This window comes from Ranitomeya imitator, chromosome 3, assembly GCF_032444005.1.
Source record: "Ranitomeya imitator isolate aRanImi1 chromosome 3, aRanImi1.pri, whole genome shotgun sequence".
In the NCBI taxonomy this organism is placed as follows: Eukaryota; Metazoa; Chordata; class Amphibia; order Anura; family Dendrobatidae; genus Ranitomeya; species Ranitomeya imitator.
In genome coordinates, this window is record NC_091284.1 from 317,489,379 (window position 1) to 317,509,606 (window position 20,228).

The window sequence follows — 20,228 nt, forward strand, 5'->3', positions numbered from 1 at the left end:
TAACGCCAAATTACTAGAGCCAAATACATAATCCAGATGCGACAAGGTGCGTCTAGTAGAGAAGTGAGAGGTGTTTCGGTTTCACATCCAGAAATTGGGCGTTGTTTCTGTAGGTCCACTGAGAAGTCATGAAATATTGAGATTGTGGCGTTATCATGTTTGATAGGGCCTTTTTGTCTGGCCAAACGTAGGGCGATATCTCTGTCCTTACAATTCAGAATACGTGCAAGCAATGGACGTGGAGGGGCACCGGGTGGGAGAGGTCTGGTCGGGACTATGCGCTCTTTCTACCACACTGTTGAAAACTCGTCCCCGAGTGTTCTTGAGCCACTCCTTCAGAAAACTCTCAGGTTGCTGCCCCTGCCCTTCTGAGCGCTCTGGTAGTCCGATGATACGCAAATTATTGCAGTGCAGATGATTTTCCAAGTCATCCACTTTTTTACGCCAGGTGTTTATTGATTCCCGCCACTTTTGTTAGTTTCATGGCCATCGTTTCCACCCTGTCCTCCAAGATCGACACCCTATTTTCGGCCTCTGTTATACGGCCTCTCAGGGCCTGTTCATCTTGCCGGAGAAGCCCCACTTCAGAATGTACCTCCTCAATCTTCCCCGATAGCTTATGGAGTAAAACGTCCCTAGTTTGAAAATAAACTGAACCCAAACAGAGGGGCTAAAGCACTAGATCATTAACATGTTTCTTGACAAATAGCAAGCTTTAATTTTGCAATACCTTTACATAAAGACGAGTTATTTATTTAATTTGCTTCATCATGTTCACAATAATAAACATTTAACATCATTCATACATTATATAAAATAACTTAAGTGTTTCCATAATTACAAAATATTATGCCAACAGGGTAAATATAGTGTTACAAACACATTATTAATGGGAATCAGTCTCCGAGTTGGGAGTGTCAATTTTTTACCTTTGTGGGTCATTTTTATTGAAGTTCCTAGAGGTAGGACCAACACAAGTATTTAAAGACAGGGATACCAAGTGGCAAAGGGTGTTTCAATTGTCTTCAAAAGCAGTCTGCAAAAAGTGGTTAAACTTTATTTTCAGGGATGGACTGTGAATATTTTAAAAGCATATATTCAATATAATGAAATGGAAGTATTGCGGTCTTGATGCTTTTCCAAACATGGCTAAAAAGGACAAGACTTACTGCATGTTTTTTATATAAAACAGAAACAATAATATGCAACTGGTCAAAAATGCCTGCCCAAGTTATAAGGCACTTGTAAATGTACCATCTTGCAAGCCATAATCAAGAAAAATTAAGATAGAAATTAAAGAAACCATAAAATGGGAGCAAATTCATTGTAAAAAAAAAAAAGAAAAGTTAGCAGGAGTTCTATTATCAAGTCAAAATGTGGGAACTGGAGCTTTGGGAAATAGTATACATTTATAATAGTATTTCATCAGTGCATATTTACCCGTAAAGTAAAACTTATATTTTGGCATTAAACATGTCCTATTAGATACACTTTGGGCCCAAACTATGAAGGTGTTTTAGGACAGAATTCAACACCTATAAATGATGTTATTCAAATATTTTGCAACCTTCAGCATTTTGACTCACAGTTTTGACCAATTCCTCCATAGTGGACCAGCTGTGACAAAGTCTGCCCAATGAAGGAAAAACAAACAAACATTTACATATACTGTCAATACACCTATGTGAGTAAAGCTTGAATTGGATCTGTTGCCAAATTTCACAATACAGACCACATACATTTGTATGTGTTTCCATCCAAGCACAGCTAGAGACAGCCAGAGCTTCAGTTTTTCCATGAACTTTGCTCAATCACCTACCATTTTTCCTAACTGACAAAGTTCTTTTAGCGTTCCTCCTCAGCTGTTCAAGTCTCACATCGAAAAGTAAGTGGGTTGGGTTAGTAGAAAACAAACCAGTTAATCATTACAAAACCTTCTTGCAACTCTCACTTCTCATCAGTGGGTGTGGGTGAGAAATACTGTAATAGGAATGGGATAGTGGGTTTTCTCAGCACTTCAGTAAAAGGATCCACAAACCAGAATTCAAAGTGGTACAATGTCTTCTTCCTCAGGACAACCTGCTATATTCTTCAACTCCACTTGTAATCACAGTTAATTCCAGCAGTGAGCTCAAAGAGGATAGCAGGGCTGTGTGTTACTACAGGTCTTATCCTCAGACAAGGTCAGACCCAGCTTTCTTTGGGTATTTTTTTTCTCCACTTCTTGCACGACCCTTCCTTCTTATAACTGGTCAAGGTCATGCAGGGGGAAAAAGCACACACCATTATTTAGGCTACGTTCACATTTGCGTTGCGTCGGGCGCAACCGCGGCAACGCATGCGTCATGCGCCCCTATATTTAACATGGGGGCGCATGGACATGCGTTGTGCTGCGTTTTGCGACGCAAGCGTTTTTTTGCCGCAAGCGTGGGGCGCAGAGAACGCAGCAAGTTGCATTTTTTTTTGCGTCCAAAAATCGGCAAAAAAGGACGCTTGCGTCGCAAAACGCTGCGTTTTGTTTTGCGTTGTGCGTTGCGTCTCGGACGCAACATCGCACAACGCAAATGTGAACGTAGCCTTAATGAGGTGGCCAATCAAACATGCTAAACCTCGTGAAACATCCTCTTTAAACTTAATCTCTGACCACACAGCCAGACAGTAAAATGCAGTTTCTTCTCCCTCTAGCACAGTAAGCTTCTTAGAGCTTGAGTTTACAGGTGCTTCTCACAAATTTAAATATCAAAAAGTTACTTTATTTTAGTTTTTCAATACAAAAAGTGAAACTCATTATATGGAGTTATTGGCAACAGAGTGATCTATTTCACTTGATTATTTCGGTTGATGTTGATGATTATGGCTTACAGCAAATGAAAACCCAAAAGTCATTCTCTCAGTAAATTAGAATTAAAAAACAAGTGCAAAGGCTTCCTAAGCGTTTAAAAAGGTCCCTTAGTCTGTTTCAGTAGGCTCCACAATCATGGGGAAGACTACTGACTTGACAGATGTCCAGAAGGCAGTTATTGTCACACTTCACAAAAGGTCATTGCTAAAGAAGCTGGCTGTTCAGAGTACTGTATCCAATCATATTAATGAAAAGTTGAGTGGAAGGGAAAAAAAAGTGTGGTAAAAAAAGTGCACAAGCAACTGGGATAATCGCAGCCTTGAAAGGATTGTTAAGAAAAGGCCATTCAAAAATTTGGGAGAGATTCACAAGGAGTGGACTGCTGCTGGAGTCATTGCTTCAAAGAGCCACCACACAGACGTATCCAGTACATGGGCTCCAAGTGTCACATTCCTTGTGTCAAGCCACTCATGACCAATAGACAACACCAGAAACGTCTTACCTGGGCCAAGGATAAAAAGAATTGGACTGTTGCTCAGTGGTCCAAGGTGTTTTCAGATGAAAGCAAATTTTGTATTTCATTTGGAAATCAAGGTCCCAGAGTCTGGAGGAAGAGTGGAAAGGCACACAAACTAAGCTGCTTGAGGTCTAGTGTGGTTTTCACAATCCGTGATGGTTTGGGGAGCCATGTCATCTGCTGATGTAGGTCCACTGTGTTTTATCAAGACCAAAGTCAGCGCAACCATCTACCAGAAAATTTTAGAGCACTTGATGTTTCCCTCTGCTGACAAGCTCTTTGGAGATGGAAATTTCATTTTCCAGCAGGACTTGGCAACTGTCCACACTGCCAAAAGTACCAATACCTGGTTTAAAAACAACAGCATCAGGGTGCTTTGATTGGCCAGCAAACTCGCCTGACCTTAACCCCATGGAGAATCTATTGGGTATTGTCAAGAGGAAGATGAGAGACACCAGATCCAACAACGCAGACGTGCTAAAGGCTGCCAACAAAGCAACCTGGGCTTCCATAACACCTCAGCAGTGCCACAGGCTGATCGCCTCCATGCCACGCCACATTGATGCAGTAATTGATGAAAAAGGAGCCCCGACCAAGCATTGACCGCATTTAATGAACATACATTATTTAGGATTTTAAAATCATTTTTCAAGCTGGTGTTTTAAAGTATTCTAATTTACTGAGGTAATGACTTTTGGGTTTTCAATGGCTATAAGCCATAGTCATCAACATTAACAGAAATAAACACTTGAAATAGATCACTGTTTGTAATGACGCTATGAAGTATACGAGCTTCACTATTTGTATTCAAGAACTGAAATAAAGTAACTCAATGATGATATTCTAATTTTGTGAGAAGCACCTGTAGTTTATGAATGCACTAAGACTCATGAGCTCTGGCAAAGTTTAGCTGGGCTTGAGTAGGAAAATGTTTTAAAATACAGGTCAGAATGAATGTATGACTTTTAAAAAGTAAAAAAAAGCCTCATCAGGACCAATATTTATTCAATAAATAAAAAATCTAACGTAAAAAAAATAAAACTTATTGAAAAGGTGGCAATAAATACTGTAGGCTGCGCATGCATGGCTTTAGCCATTTAGCCATTAGGTACCATACAATCAGATTCTGTTAAATTGAAGCAGGAAAAGTTTCTATTTCCTTTAAAATAACATCCACTTCTATTACTTAGCAATGCAGCTGGAACTCAGACAGCAACTATAGCAATGTAAATGTAGCTCACGTTTCATTGCACAGTTAGCAATTTAGATTTGTTTGTTACGATTAAAAGTAAACAAGGATTTCCTTTGTGGAGAAGAAAAAGTGCATTCTTCCTTTGGCTGTGATCTGTCCATGTTTTAAAAAGAACAAACATAACCCTATACATGTTTCTGCAGATTTATCTTAGAGGATATTAAATAGGAACTCCATATTTTGCCCCATATAAAATTGTGTATGCAGATAAGCCTACTATACAGTATATATTTTCACATACAAACTTCCACACTGCATTATCATATAAGTAAATACATGAAGACAACAGATTTTTTTTTAAATAAAACATTATTAAATTGGCTGCAGATAAAGAAATGCTGAAGATCTTTGACAGGTGGAGGATTCTGTGCTCTTCCCATCCATGTTCAGACTGCTTTCAAAGCAAATAAGGTTTATGCAGTCACATCCCTTAATGATGCCCTTTTGTACTGATTATATCCACTTGTCCAGCCATGCACAACCTGTAACAAAAGGGAATTTAAGCAAAGATTAATTTCCATTTATAACAATTGTTTTCTGCTTATTTACAACTTTTCAAATATCTCATTTAGGCATATTATATATGATATCAGTCAAGGCAGTAGACCCCATAATCCCACATTGAACCCCATATTCAATGCTGCCACGTCCCATCACAAAAATATGACACACACACAGTGGACAGTTTTTTAGTTCTGTCAGGTTTCCTGATATGTCCGAGTAAAGGGAAATGCTAATCTAAATGCCCCATAGACATTACACGAGGTACCCACACCCGGCAAAGTTAATGGGATCAGCTGTTTATCTAATGTGTATTGGGAGGTGGGGGACAGGACGGGACACATGTTGATCAGACTTCATATTGCTTACTTTGTTCAGTGCATAGGATGTCTTAACCATGACCAGCTTATTTATATCTGTGTCATAAAGGTATGCTTGATCCCAATCCCATTTTAAGAAAAGGTGTTCTTTTTGATAGCAGCTACGTCACCAGACAAGGCCAGTGGAGTGGTGGCTGTGCTTATTTTTTATATTTGTGCTGCCATAGAAGTGAATGGAGAGCTGCATTAGACCACAACACCACCAAATAAATAACAGTGCAGAACTTAAAAATAAATAAATAAATGCTGGAGCTTTTAATTGCAGAGCTGGAACGGTACTGATAAAGCAAGGCCCCTGCCCTTAGTCTTATACTTACCATCTGCCACCTTTTGCTGTTATCGGAGCCTCTACAGTCAGTTTTCAACAGTTTGTGACCTGCTGGATCACAGGTGTTTGTTGGTATGATCCACAGGTCACAACTCAATGCAAGTCAGAGCCTTGTTCTGGCTCTCAGACTTGCACAGAGAGCTTGTGACGATTACCTCCGACTTCTAGTCTGTAATAAATTGAGGCCACGATATGACAGCGTGGGACCAGAGTGGCATTGGGAACAGTTGAAAAGGGCTGGTGGCAGGTTTATTAGGTGCAGGTATTTTACGTTCATAGCATAACTGCAGCACATTTTAAAAAAAAAGCCACTGGGGTGGAGCTTTAAGGAAGTGTTTAACTTGTTACACTGTTCTCTTTATCCAAGAAGTATTGTTTCTCCTTGTGGAGATTGATATGCTAAGCATGCTGAGATGAGGAGACTTAAAGCCGCAATGCTCCTCTGGGAAATATGCTAATTATGCAAATTGTCTCTTCAGAGAGGAAGAGAACTAGAACTCTAGTGCCATCTATTGGAAGTAGCAGTCCTACAAGAATCTACAGAGCTGTGTTTTTCCCCCACAGACCCCCCTCTTCACACTGCCTAGAAAGCTCTCTTTCTCACTTGCCTGCATGTAATTCTAAACCACGCATCCCCCTCTCCCACCTGATACCAGCTATAACTGGTACAGCAACTTTCAAACCGTATGGGCTTTCCCTTTGTTCTCTTAAACTGGAATATAATCGTGCAGCTTAGGTCTGGAAGCAGGACAGATACATTTCTGGCCTCTGCATTGGCCGGGCCATCACCCAGTGCGTTTTCCAATTTCCTGTACCCTTGGTATCCGAGAAACAAATTACTGTTTACTCGCAGTGCATAGCCAGGTCATGTTTGGTCTTAAAAGAATGCTAATTGCAAAACAAGGTCAATGGTAATACCATCATCGCTATATGAGGTTGCATCCTGGAGCTACAGTGGATATAAATGTTCCATAAGTCTGAGTCCCTCTGAGAAAGGAGGAGTGCATTCCATAGCTCCGCCCACTCTGATGTCATGACCAGAGGGCATATCATAACCCTGCTGAGCAATGAGGGAGTCTTTGCCCAGGAAAAGCGCAAACAGCAGTTCTGCAAGCTGCTTCAGTGCATTCTGATGTCTGCCCCTGCCATATGGTTTGTCATGATCTGAAATGATAGAAGACTAAGTGGTTTTTTTTTTCAACTTTAGTCCCTTTTTATTTGTAATTGTTTGTACATGCAATACTTGTCTTTTATAATATCCTTTTACCCTTCTGTAAACACTGCCTACCTTTTTGGAGTAAAATATAAAAAATTACAAGCTTCGTTTCTCCTTGCTCTATAATGTAATGTCACATCCTCTGAAGTGAATTACGCTACTAATTTGGGTTGGCTCCGGCCCAGTTAAATAAGAAATCAGAGCTGGTGACAGTGGATTTGTCCTGTGCGTTTGGAAAACCTGGTAGCGACGGACAGCGTTAATTATTGTTCCCGCCTGAGTGGGAGTAGTTATATCACATATACCTCGCAGAAGTGTGCCCATTAGCCAGTACAAAGTACGGCAGCCTTTCTGGCGACTAATTATCCTGGGTGCAGTACCCGGTCTGACCTGAGGGTAAGGGGGGCACCAGAGAGCTGGAAGTGCCAAACCGGAAGTGGGATATAGGTTACATAGTTATTAAGGTTGAAGGAAGACTAAGTCCATCTAGTTCAACCCATATATAAATCGGAGAACAAAAGGAGCATGAAGTAAGAATATTTTGTAATAAACAAATGTCTTTATTGGTACAAAAAATAGCTAAAAAACAGTAATACAGTCCAATAGGAGGTGTGCCCAAACAAGCACAGGAAAGGGGACCACCCCCCCGTAACCCCCATACAGATACTCAATGAATACCAGAGGGAAAACAAGAGAAAAACCCCCACATCTCATCACATGATGAGTAAACCCAAATATCCCTCAGCTAATATAACAGGGTGACCAAGTAACAAGCTATGTAGGTAATAATGGCAAGACAGAGCTGAAGGGTAGGCTTACCAATGGAGGGCACAGGAGGGGGTCCCACCGGACAAGAGAAAACGCCCCGACGCGCGTTTCGCGGCTAGAAAGCGCCCCCCCCTCCTGTGCCCTCCATTGGTAAGCCTACCCTTCAGCTCTGTCTTGCCATTATTACCTACATAGCTTGTTACTTGGTCACCCTGTTATATTAGCTGAGGGATATTTGGGTTTACTCATCATGTGATGAGATGTGGGGGTTTTTCTCTTGTTTTCCCTCTGGTATTCATTGAGTATCTGTATGGGGGTTACGGGGGGGTGGTCCCCTTTCCTGTGCTTGTTTGGGCACACCTCCTATTGGACTGTATTACTGTTTTTTAGCTATTTTTTGTACCAATAAAGACATTTGTTTATTACAAAATATTCTTACTTCATGCTCCTTTTGTTCTCCGATTTATACATGTATTCTATGGAGTTTCTTTGATCTGTCTGGGGGCACAGAAAAATTTCTTTTGTGTGCCGGTTCAGACTAGCGCTATGAGATTGGGATTTTTGTTAATATAGTTCAACCCATAGCCTAACCTAACACGCCCTAAAATGTTGATCCAGAGGAAGGCAGAAATAAAAACCATGTGGCAAAGTGTAAGCTCTACATTGGGGAGAAAAATTCCTTCCAGACTCCACATACGGCAATCAGACTAGTTCCCTGGATCAACGCCCTATCAAGGAATCTAGTATATATACCCTGTAACATTATACTTTTCCAGAAAGGTATCCAGTCCCCTCTTATATTTAAGTAACGAATCACTCATTACATCATACGGTAGAGAGTTCCATAGTCTCACTGCTCTTACAGTAAAGTATCCGCGTCTTGTTGTTATGCTTAAACCTTCTTTCCTCCAGACGTAGAGGATGTCCCCTTATCCCTGTCTCAGGTCTATGATTAAAAAGATAATCAGAAAGGTCTTTGTACTGTCCCCTCATATATTTATACATTAAAATAAGATCACCCCTTAGTCTTCGTTTTTCCAAACTAAATAGCCCCAAGTGTAATAACCTATCTTGGTATTGCAGACCCCCCAGTCCTCTAATAACCTTGGTCGCTCTTCTCTGCACCCGCTCTAGTTCAGCTATGTTTTTCTTATACACCGGAGACCAGAACTGTGCACAGTATTCTAAGTGTGGTCGAACAAGTGACTTATATAGAGGTAAAATTATGTTCTCATGAGCATCTACGCCTCTTTTAATGCATCCCATTATTTTATTTGCCTTAGTAGCAGCTGCCTGACACTGGCCACTGAATATGAGTTTGTCATCCACCCATACACCCAGGTCTTTTTCATTGACGGTTTTGCCCAGAGTTCTAGAATTAAGCACATAGTTATACATCTTATTACTTCTACCCAAGTGCATGACCTTACATTTATCCCCATTAAAGCTCATTTGCCATTTATCAGCCCAAGCTTCTAGTTTACATAAATCATCCTGTAATATAAACTTGTCCTCCCCTGTATTGATTACCCTGCAGAGTTTAGTGTCATCTGCAAATATTGAAATTCTACTCTGAATGCCCCCTACAAGGCCATTAATAAATATTAAAAAGAAGAGGGCCCAATACTGCCCCCTGTGATACCCCACTGCTAACCGCGACCCAGTCCGAGTGTGTTCCATTAATAACCACCCTTTGTTTCCTATCCCTGAGCCAGCTCTCAACCCACTTACACATATTTTCCCCTATCCCCATTATTCTCATTTTATGTATCAATCTTTTGTGTGGCACCGTATCAAAAGCTTTTGAAAAGTCCGTACACACTACATCCACTGGGTTCCCTTGGTCCAGCCCGGAACTTACCTCTTCATAGAAGCTGATCAAATTAGTCTGATATGAACGGTCCCTAGTAAACCCGTGCTGCTACTGGGTCATGAGGTTATTCCTCTTCAGATACTCCAGCATAGCATCCCTTAGAATGCCCTCCAGGATTTTACCCACAGTAGAGGTTAAGCTTACTGGCCTATAATTACCGAGTTCAGTTTTTGTCCCCTTTTTGAATATTGGCACATTTGCTATATGCCAGTCCTGTGGCACAGACCCTGTTATTATGGACTCTTTGAAGATTAAAAATAATGGTCTATCAATGACTGTACTTAATTCCTGCAGTACTCGGGGGTGTATCCCATCCGGGCCCGGAGATTTGTCAATTTTAGTGATTTTTAGACGCCGATGTACTTCCTGCTGGGTTAAGCAGGTGACACTTAATGTGGAATTTTTGTTATCACTGATCATATTGTCTGCCATGGGATTTTCTTTTGTAAATACTGATGAAAAAAAAAAAATCATTTAGCATATTGGCTTTTTCCTCATCCACCATTTCACCCAGACTATTTTTAAGTAAATCTCCTTAAGAAAGAACTGGGGCAACCAAACAACCCCGGTTCATTATATTAGTGTGAGCGGTGTGGATAAAGATATCCTTCCTGTGATTCGTGACACGTAGATTCATGTTCTCTTTTATACCCACAGACTAGAGTCAGCCAAGAAACATAATATCCAAACAGCATGGAGCTGTTTGGTGACAAATCACCAAACAAATTTAAAAATATTAGACAAAACATAACACAAAATTGAGTTTTTAAATAAAGTTCTTTATTATTAAAAGAAATCCAAACCTACAGGGATTGACCCCTAAACCTTTTAAGGTCATGCCACGGCATCTGAACCAGATTAAGGTCAGGTCTTTGACAAAGGCCACTCCATAGTCTTAAATTTAATTTTCTTAAGACATTCAAAGGTGGACTTGGTGTGTCTTGGATTATTGTCCTGATGCTTAATCCAAGTGTGCTTCAGCTTGAGGTCACAAACAAATGGCTGGACATTCTCCTTCAGGGTTTTTTTTCTTTTCTTTTGGTAGACAGCAGAATTCATGGTTCCATTTACTACAGCAGGTCTTCCAGTTACTGAAGAAACACAGTCCCAGACATCACACCACCACCACCACATTTTATTGTTGGTATGATGTTCCTTTTCTGAAATGCTGCGTTACTTCTATGCCAGATGTAATGGAACATGCAAGACAAAAGTTTAAACTTTTTAGATGTTGTCAGTCCACAGAATATTCTCCCAAAAGTCTTGGGGATCATCAAGATGTTTTTGGCCTTTAGGTTTTTATTGCTCAGAAGTGGTTTTCATCTTGGAACTCGGTCATGTAGGCCATTTGTTGCCCAGTCTTTCCTATGGGAGTCATGAATACTGACCTTAACTGAAGCAAGTGAGGCCTGTAGTTCTTTCTATGTCATTGTGGGGTCTTTTGTGACCTCTTGGATCAGTCTTTGCTGTGCTCTTTGGTTAATTTTGGTTGGCCAGTCACTCCTGTTAAGGTCCACCATGGTTCATCTTTTCGCCATTTGTTGATAATGGCTCTTACTGAGGTTCACTGGTATCCCAAAGCTGGACAAATGGCTTTATAACCCTTTCCAGACTGATAGATCGCAATTACTTTGTTTCTCATTTGTTCCAGAATTTCTTTGGATCACAGCACGATGTCTAGCTTGTGGTCCGCTTCACTTTGTCAGGCAGATACTACAACCCTGGCAAAAATTATGTAGTCACTGGCCTCGGAGGATATTCGTTCCGTTGTTTAATTTTGTATAAATAAAAAAAAAAAAAAAAAAATCACCACAGACATGGCACAAACTAAAGTAATTTCAAATGGCAACTTTCTGGCTTTAAAAAAAAAAAAACACTAAAAAATCAAGTACAAAAATGTGGTAGTCAGTAATGGTTACTTTTTTTTTTTTTTTTTAACCAAGCATAGGCTTAGAAATTATGGAGTCACTCAATTATGAGGGAAAAAAATTCTGGAATCATGAAAAAAAACAAAAAGCCCCCCCTTCCCCCCCCCCCCCCCCAAAAAAAAAAAATACTCCACACGTCACTAGTATTTTTTTGCACCACCTCTGGCTTTTATAACAACTCACAGTCTCTGAGGAATTGACTTAATGAGTGTCAAACAGTACTCTGTATCAATCTGGCTCCAACTTTCTCTGATTACTGTTGCCAGATCAGCTTTGCAGGTTGGAGCCTTATCATGTACCATTTTCTTCAACTTCCACCAAAGATTTTCAATTGGATTGAGATCCGGACTATTTGCTGGCTATGACATTGACCTTATGTGTCTTTTTTCAAGGAATGTTTTCATAGTTTTTGCTCTATGGCAGGATGCGTTATCATCTTGAAAAATGATTTCATCATCCCCAAACATCATTTCAATTGATGGGAAAAGAAAAGTGTCCAAAATATCAACATAAACTTGTGCATTTATTGAAGATGTAATGACAGCCATCTCCCCAGTGCCTTTACCTGACTTGCAGCTCCATATCATCAATGACTGTGGAAATTTGCATGTTCTCTCCATGCAGTCATCTTTATAAATCTTATTGGAACGGCACCAAACAAAGTTCCAGCATCATCACCTTGCCCAATGCAGATTCGTGATTCATCACTGAATATGACTCCTCCAGTCATCCACAGTCCACGATTGCTTTTACTTAACCATTGTAACCTTGTTTTTTTCTGTTTAGGTGTTAATGATGGCTTTAGTTTAGCTTTTCTGTATGTAAATCTCATTTCCTTTAGGCGGTTTCCTACAGTTCAATCACAGATGTTAACAAATGAGGAATGAATGGGTGGAAACTGGAGTTTTGTTGTGCATTTCCTGTTTTGGAGACATATTGCTTTAAGTTTCCGGTCTTGACACTTTGATGTCTTCCTTGGTCTACCAGTATGTTTGGCTTTAACAACCTTCCCAGGTTGTTTGTATTTGGTCCAGATTTTAGACACAGCTGACTGAACAACTAACATCTTTTGCAACATTACATGATGATTTACCCTCTTTTAAGAGTTTGATAATCCTCTCCTTTGTTTTAATTGACATCTCTCGTGTTGGAGCCAGGATTCATGTCAGTCCACTTGGTGCAACAGCTCTCCAAGGTGTGATCACTCTTTTTCAGATGCAGACTAATGATCAGATCTAAAATTTGATGCAGGTGTTAGTTTTGGGAATATAAATTTACAGGGCGATTCCATAATTTTTTTTCCCTCAATTGAGTGGCTCCCTAATTTTTACCCTATGCTTGGTTGAAAAAAACGGTAATTAATCTTACCAATAATTGTATTTCCAGGAATCCATCCTGACAGCACCATGGAGGACGCCCTTCTTATCCACAGTGGGACAGGAAACCACGAGAGTTTAAAAGGACGCTCCCCCTTCCACCCTTCAGTGATTTTCCAAAGTAACACATCTGGATGGATGCAAACAGAGAATTTATTTTGAACATAAGATTAATACAAATGTTACTTCACATAAGTATAACACATATTTGCCTTAGGGGGGGAACTATCCGTGCTGTCAGGATGGATTCCTGGAAATACAATTATCGGTAAGATTAATTACCGTTTTCCAGGTCACCACCTGACAGCACCATGGAGAAGTATCAAAGGAGACTTCCTGGTTTAGGGTGGGACTACCGCTTGAAGCACCTTCCTGCCAAAAGCTAATTGGGAAGAGACTACATCTAATTTGTAGTGTTTTGAAAAGGTGCTACTGTTAGACCAAGATGCTGCCTTGCAAATTTGATGTATAGAGGCCCCCCTTTTTCTGCCCAAGACGCGGCCATAGCCCTAGATGAGTGAGCTTTAAGGCTATCTGGAGGATCTTTTCCCTGTGCCTGGTAAGCTAGGCTAATAGTGGATCTAATCCATCTGGCAATCGTGGATTTTGATGCTTTCATCCCCTTATTAGGACCCCCGTACAAGACAAAGAGATTATTATCCTGTCTCCAGGCCCTAGTCATGTCCAAGTATTTAAGTTCCGTCTCCCTGCCATCTAAGTTATGGAAGAAAGATTCTTTTTGATTTCTAGGGAACTGGCAAAAAGACGGAAGAACAACTTCTTGGTTAATATTTGAAACTGAAGCTACCTTGGGAAGAAACCCTGGGTCAAGCCTTAAAACCAACCTATCATCAAATATCTGTAGATAAGGGTTCTGGATGGATAGGGCCTGAAGTTCCCCCAATCTCTTGGCTGATGTAATGGCCACTAAAAAAAAATTGCTTTTAGGGAAAGATTAGCAATATTTATCTCCTTCTCTATATCAAAGGGCTCTTTACACAATTCATTAAGGACTAAATTAAGGTCCCAAGGAGGGACAGTCTTCCTGATTAGAGGTCTCAGCCTCATAACTGCTCTAGAAAACCGAGTGATCCAAGGGTGAGCAGCAAGGGAAGAGTCGTAAAATACGCTGAGGGCTGCTATCTGAACCCTCAAAGTACTCGGTCTGAGCCCCTTCTTAAACCCCTGTTGTAGGAAAATCAAGAATCCTAGGTATGTTAGGGTGATCAACATTGATTGTTGTGTCTCCACAAAAACTGCAGAATTTCTTCCAGATTTTGAGGTATATTGTCGAAGTCACCGGCTTTCTACTTGCTTGTAGAATGGAAATCACTCCTTCTGAAAGGCCTCTTGCCCTTAGGATCTGCCGTTCAGGATCCACGCTGCTAATCGCAGCTTCTCTGGGTTCTGATGAAGGATCGGACCCTGAGAAAGTAAGTCCCTTCTGACTGGAAGATGGTAAGGACTGTCCACTGCCAGCTTCCTTAGAAGGGGAAACCAGCTCCTTCCGGCCCAGAAAGGGACCACCAAGATCACCCAAGCTCTGTCCTCGCAAATCTTCCTGAGTTCCCTTGTTACTAATGCCAGAGGGGGAAAAGCATATAGCAGACCCGTGCTCCATGACAGAGAAGGCATCTACCCCTGCCGGATTCTCCTGAGGATTTAGTGAGAAAAAGGTTCTTATTTTTGCATTTCTTCTGGTTGCGAATAGGTCCACAGTCGGGGTTCCCCAGCGCTGACACAGGGTATCGAAAATTTTGCTGTTCAGTTCCCACTCTATGGGTGATAGTTTTTCTCTGCTCAGAAAATCCGCAACCTGGTTTCTTGAGCCTTCTAAGTGAACCGCTGAAATCGAAAGTACCAATCTTTCTGCCCATGCGAAAATCTGATCCACCAGATGTTGTAGCTTCGGATGCCTTGGGCACCCCTGATGGCGAAGGAAAGCTACCGCCGTCGTGTTGTCCGATAAGATCTTTAGATGTTTGTTCTTTAATAGGGTCCGGGCTGAACACAAAACCTTCCAATCCGCCTGTAGCTCTCTGTGGTTTGAGGAATTGTTGCTCTCTTCCGAATTCCATTGTCCCTGGTAGTATCTTCCGAGTACCTGGCCGCCCCAACCTTGTTGACTTGCGTCCGTGGTTACCGTGACTGCTGGGGTCTGGATCTATGGGACCCCCACCTGAAGGTTCTCTGACACCGTCCACCATCGCAAGGATTTCCTGACTCGATAGGATAGGACAAACTGTCTGTCCAACGAAGACTGTCTTCTGTCCCATGTTGTTAGAACCGCTCTCTGTAATTGACGGGAATGGAATTGGCTCCAGCTGACGCATGGGATACAGGCTGTCATTAGGCCTAAGATCTTCATTACATCTCTTATTGTTACCCGAGTTCTTGCAAACTGTCGAACCCTCTTTATCAGGTCTGACCGTCTTTTTTCCGGAAGAAAAGATTTCCTGATCTTCGAGTCTAGTATTACACCTAGAAACTGTCTCTTTGATCTTGGAGTTAGGTGTGATTTTTCCCAGTTCAACACCCATCCTAGTTTCTGCAGTGAGGAGATCACCAACTGAGAATGGATCTTGAGTTGCCCCACCGAGTCTGCCACTAACAGGAAATAGTCCAGATAGGGTATTATAATGATATCGCGCTTCCTTAGATAAGATACGATCTCTGTGATGAGTTTTGTAAAAACTCTTGGAGCCGACGCCAGTCCGAATGGAAGGCAACGAAATTGATAATGGAAGATTGAACCCTCCTTTTCTATTGCAAATCTTAGGTATTTTTGATGGTGTGAAAAAATTGGCACGTGATAATATGCACTTTTTAAGTCCAAAGTGCGCATTACCACGTCCTTTCCTAATAGGGGAATTGTGGAACGAATGGACTCCATCTTGAACTTTTTGTACAACAGCCATCTGTTTAGCGGCTTGAGATTTATAATGGTTCGGGATTCTCCTGACGGTTTTATTATAGAAAAGAGACCCGAAAAGTGACCTGTACCTATTTGTTGAGGAGGTACGGGAGATATTGCCTCCATCCGGAGGAGATCCTGAATGTTTGACCACATAGGTGAGATCGAAGAGAGAGACGGGCGTTGGAAATGACATATCTTTCTGGGGGAAGGGAGTCTAACTCTATCCTGTACCCCTGAGATATAACCTGAAGGACCCATGGACTTGAAGTAATTTTCCTCCACTCCCCCAGGTAATTCAACAACCGGCCCCCTATCCTGGTGGCGTCATTTCCTCCGGAACTCAGAACTCAGACCTGGATCTCTATTTCGGTTCCTATTTTCTCCCCCTTTCTGATAACTCCATCTCCCTTGTTTACCCTTACCCCTATAGTCTGATCTCTGACTGTAATAGGGTCTACGAAAGGGCTGGAATTTTTTCTTTTTCTCTTCTGGAAACCCCTTTTCATCAGAAGCTTTTTCTGCCCCCTGAAAAGGGAATGGAACATAATTTTGTTCTTAGAAGGAACATCTCCCGACCAGCTCTTTAACCATATGGCCCTACGGGCTGCATTTGATAGTGATTGACCTCTAGCTGTGAAACTGACAGATTCAGCAGTAGCATCTGAAAGAAAACCCGTAGCTAGTTTTAGTAAAGGGATAGCATTGATAATAGTCTCCCTAGAAGTTTTGGCTAACAATTGATCTTTTAAGTCGTCAACCCATAAATGCATTGCTCTCGCCACAGATGTCGCCGCTATATTTGTGCGGATCACTGCGGCCGAACTTTCCCAAGCTTTCTTTAGGAGACCATCTGCCTTTCTGTCCATAGGCTCCTTTAAATTCGAGGAGTCCTCAAATGGTATGGCAGTTCTTTTAGACACCTTCGCTAGTGGGATGTCAATTTTCGGTATATCTTCCCAGTCTTTAACCTCCTCATGGTTAAAGGGAAAACGGAGCCTAAAGTCTCTCGGAATCGATATCCTCTTCTCTGCCTCCTCCCACTCTTCCAAAATCATTGAGCTGCGGGAAGAGGTGAAGAAGGGGTTAACGGCTGCAAACTATGAGCAAAGCCGAGACTGAACTCGGACTCACCGAATGTGGGCATTAACCGGAAAGACCTTTGAAGTCTGCGAACGCAGCCCCCCAAACATCTCATCTTGGATAGACTGAAAGGTCGAAGGTTCTTCAATTTGCATAGTTTTTCTGACCGCACCCAGCAGCTCATCGATATCGCTGGAAGAAAACAAATACTTTTTCCCCTTATGAGGAGGGTCTCTACACACTTCCTCCTCTTCCTCCATATCAGATTCGGACAGACTGTCTTCAGATCTGACTCCCTCTGTCTTTTCCTAGACCTGGGAGGATCACGGAACTCAGACTGGATCGGCTGGGAGGCAGATAAGTTAGATATTGAAGCCTGCACTTCTTCTCAAACCATAGCTATCATGCTTGTTATTAGGGAGGCCTGTTCCTCTCCTACAATACGAGCGGTGCAGGACTCGCAAAGAGGCTTTTGCCATGAGACATTAAGCTTTGTGGCACAGATAGGACACCTCTTAGTCCTGCCCGTCTTCTTATCCCCAGATGAAGGACGCCCCTGGAATAGACAAAAAGACAGCTGAAGGTACCTTTAATAGGGCTATAGAGAATCGCACCACTTAGTGGGGACTCACATGAGCCAGGGAATACTGCTTCCCCGGGACCTCCGTGCTGACTGCAGGTATAGAGCTTTGTTCCTCCATCCTAACTCTGCTGCTGCGGTGCCTAGTGCATACTACATAGCCCCCACATACCTTTTATCCTTTGCTCTGTGTCCCAGAACTCCCACAGGAGCGAAGAAGATGACCGCCCCTTGCTGCCGACCGCGACCCGGAAGTGACGCGGCAGCGGTGAATCGGAAGTTCATTGCACCCATGCTTGCCGCCGAAATACCTGATGTCCAGCGTTCTCTCTAGCGCTCTGCTAAACCGGCTTCCTCCTGGCACCGGAACACCTGCGAAGGGTGCACCCTTGCAGGGACAATAGGCAGGTACGTCTGGGCCGTCATCCAAGGTCGAGAGCCCCCCCAGGGTGAAGCGACCTTACTCACCAGGAGCAGCGCTGCACTGGTGCTGCTGAGGGACCCGATTACTAGGGTGTCAGCAACACAGAGGACATCCAGTGGGAAGGAAGAGGCCGAGCCCCCCCGATCCACACACTCTGCAGGGACAGCGAATCTCTCATCGTTCCCATCCACAGTGGGACAGGAAAAACACTGAAGGGTGAAAGGGGGAGGGTCGTTTTAAACTCTCGTGGTTTCCTGTCCCACTGTGGATAAGAAGGACGTTCTCCATGGTGCTGTCAGATGGTGACCTGGAAAAAAAGTAACCATTACCGACTACCACATTTTTTATTCTGGATTTCTTTTAGTGTTTCTTAAAGACAGAAAGTTGCCATTTGAAAAGACTTTAGTTTTGTGCCATATCTGTGATCTGCTTTTTATTTATTATTTTATTTATACAAAATTAAACTGAATGAACATCCTCCAAGGCCGGTGATTACATAATTTTTGCCAGGTGTTTTATACAAGTGATTTCTTGATCGAGAACGGATGTAGTAGTAATCAGGCCTGTGGGTGGCTAGTGAATTTGAACTCCACTTCCAAAAGATGTCAAACAATGTTTTAACCCCTTTCTGACATCAGGCGTAATAATACGCTGATGTCGGACATCCTCCCTTTGATGTGGGACATGTGCCCGCAACAGCTGTGGTTAGAATCGCGAGCCACCCGCCGCTGTTAACCCGTTAAATGCAGCTGTCAACCCGATAAATGCAGCTGTCAAACTCTTGACAGCAGCATCTAACATGTGCTTCTGGCAAGCATGCCAGAAATCCAGCCCATCAGCTCCTGTGGGACATGACCGCGGTTGTCACTGCCGGATTGCTATGAGTGCCACCTGGTGGTCGGCACTCATAGCAAGTCAGCAATTCTGCTACACACAGGCAATCTGACAATCTCTATAAGTTCAAATCACCGCCTTTTGCCCCATACAAAAAACAAAACGCAAACGTGTTCAGCATTGCCACGTTCAGAATCGCCTGGTCGATCAATAAAAAAAAAAAAAAAAAAAAAAAAAAGAATTGACACCCGCTCGTAAACGCTGCCACCACTCACCGAACACACGGGCGAGCAGTCCCGGAAATAATAATACTAATAAAAATATGTCTATCACTCATAAGGCTCACACACCTTAGGCTATGGATACTTTTAGAACATTCAAGGTTCAACTTGTTACAGTCTTATACTTTAATAACAAAAGGTTCAATGCTTACAATAAGAAAAAGGTATAAAAATATGATAAAAAGACATACAACTTATGCAAACAGTATCAAAATAAACAGGAGAAACTTACAGAAATTATCTAACTGGTAGTTGCTTTCTGCTCCCTGAGGGTAGGACGATGTAGATTGGATCACACAAGCTTCTCAGGCTGCCCCCACCATGTGAACACAATTATCTGTCTGCAGCCTAAATTTATAACTTTGGTCTGGAGGTCAGGTTTCTGGACCGGCCCCTCAGGTCAATATCATAACTGCTGCCTGTTTGATTGGGCCACGGCCCCAATGAATATATTTTCTCTTGTGAAAAGGTTCTCAGGAATAGATTCCCTCAGGCCACAATTAGCATCTCCCCTCCAAGACCTAGGAGGTTCCAAATGTTACTTTTCTTCTTGGCCCTAGCTAGACCTCCTGGTGAGATATGGAGACAATATCTACTAGTCCCAAGGAAGTACCTATTAACACCTAGGTGCGACTTGCCTTCAGGACAGATATTACATTATCACTAGTCACACATATAACCCGACATATGTCACCACACACATATTTCACACACACACACACACACATACATATTTCACCACACTCACCTTCTGGCACCATTCCCGCTCCTCGCTACGCTCCGGGCCATGCATTGCGGTCTCGCGAAATGATGACATAGCGGTCTCGCGACCGCAATGCATTCTTGGGACCGGAGTGTCGCGAGGAGCATCGCTAAACGCCTCACCTGGATCCAGGAGCCGCCGGAAGGTGAGTATATAACTTTTTTTTTTTTTTTTTAACAGGGATATGGTGCCCACATTGCTATATAACACGTGGGCTGTGTTATATACTGCATCTTTGTGCTATATACTACGTGGGCTGTGCAATATATTATGTGGCTGGGCAATATACTACGTGGCCTGTGCTTTATGCTACGTGGTCTGTGCTATATTTCTCTGCTGTATCTGTGCACCATGAATCGTGGTATGTG

The 20,228-nt window shown here is 42.3% G+C and overlaps 1 protein-coding gene across 2 annotated transcripts in view; it reads right to left on the bottom strand.

Annotated features, from left to right (window-relative positions):
* Positions 1 to 727: 727 nt before the first annotated feature.
* The window catches only part of SMIM29 (small integral membrane protein 29), a 96,078-nt gene continuing 76,577 nt past the window's right edge, over positions 728 to 20,228 (bottom strand). For both annotated transcript variants that reach the window (XM_069756616.1, XM_069756615.1), the window contains exon 5: positions 728 to 5,093. In XM_069756616.1, the coding sequence (XP_069612717.1) occupies positions 5,025 to 5,093 (69 nt within the window). In that variant the 3' untranslated portion in view covers positions 728 to 5,024. The remainder of the gene's footprint in view (positions 5,094 to 20,228) is intronic.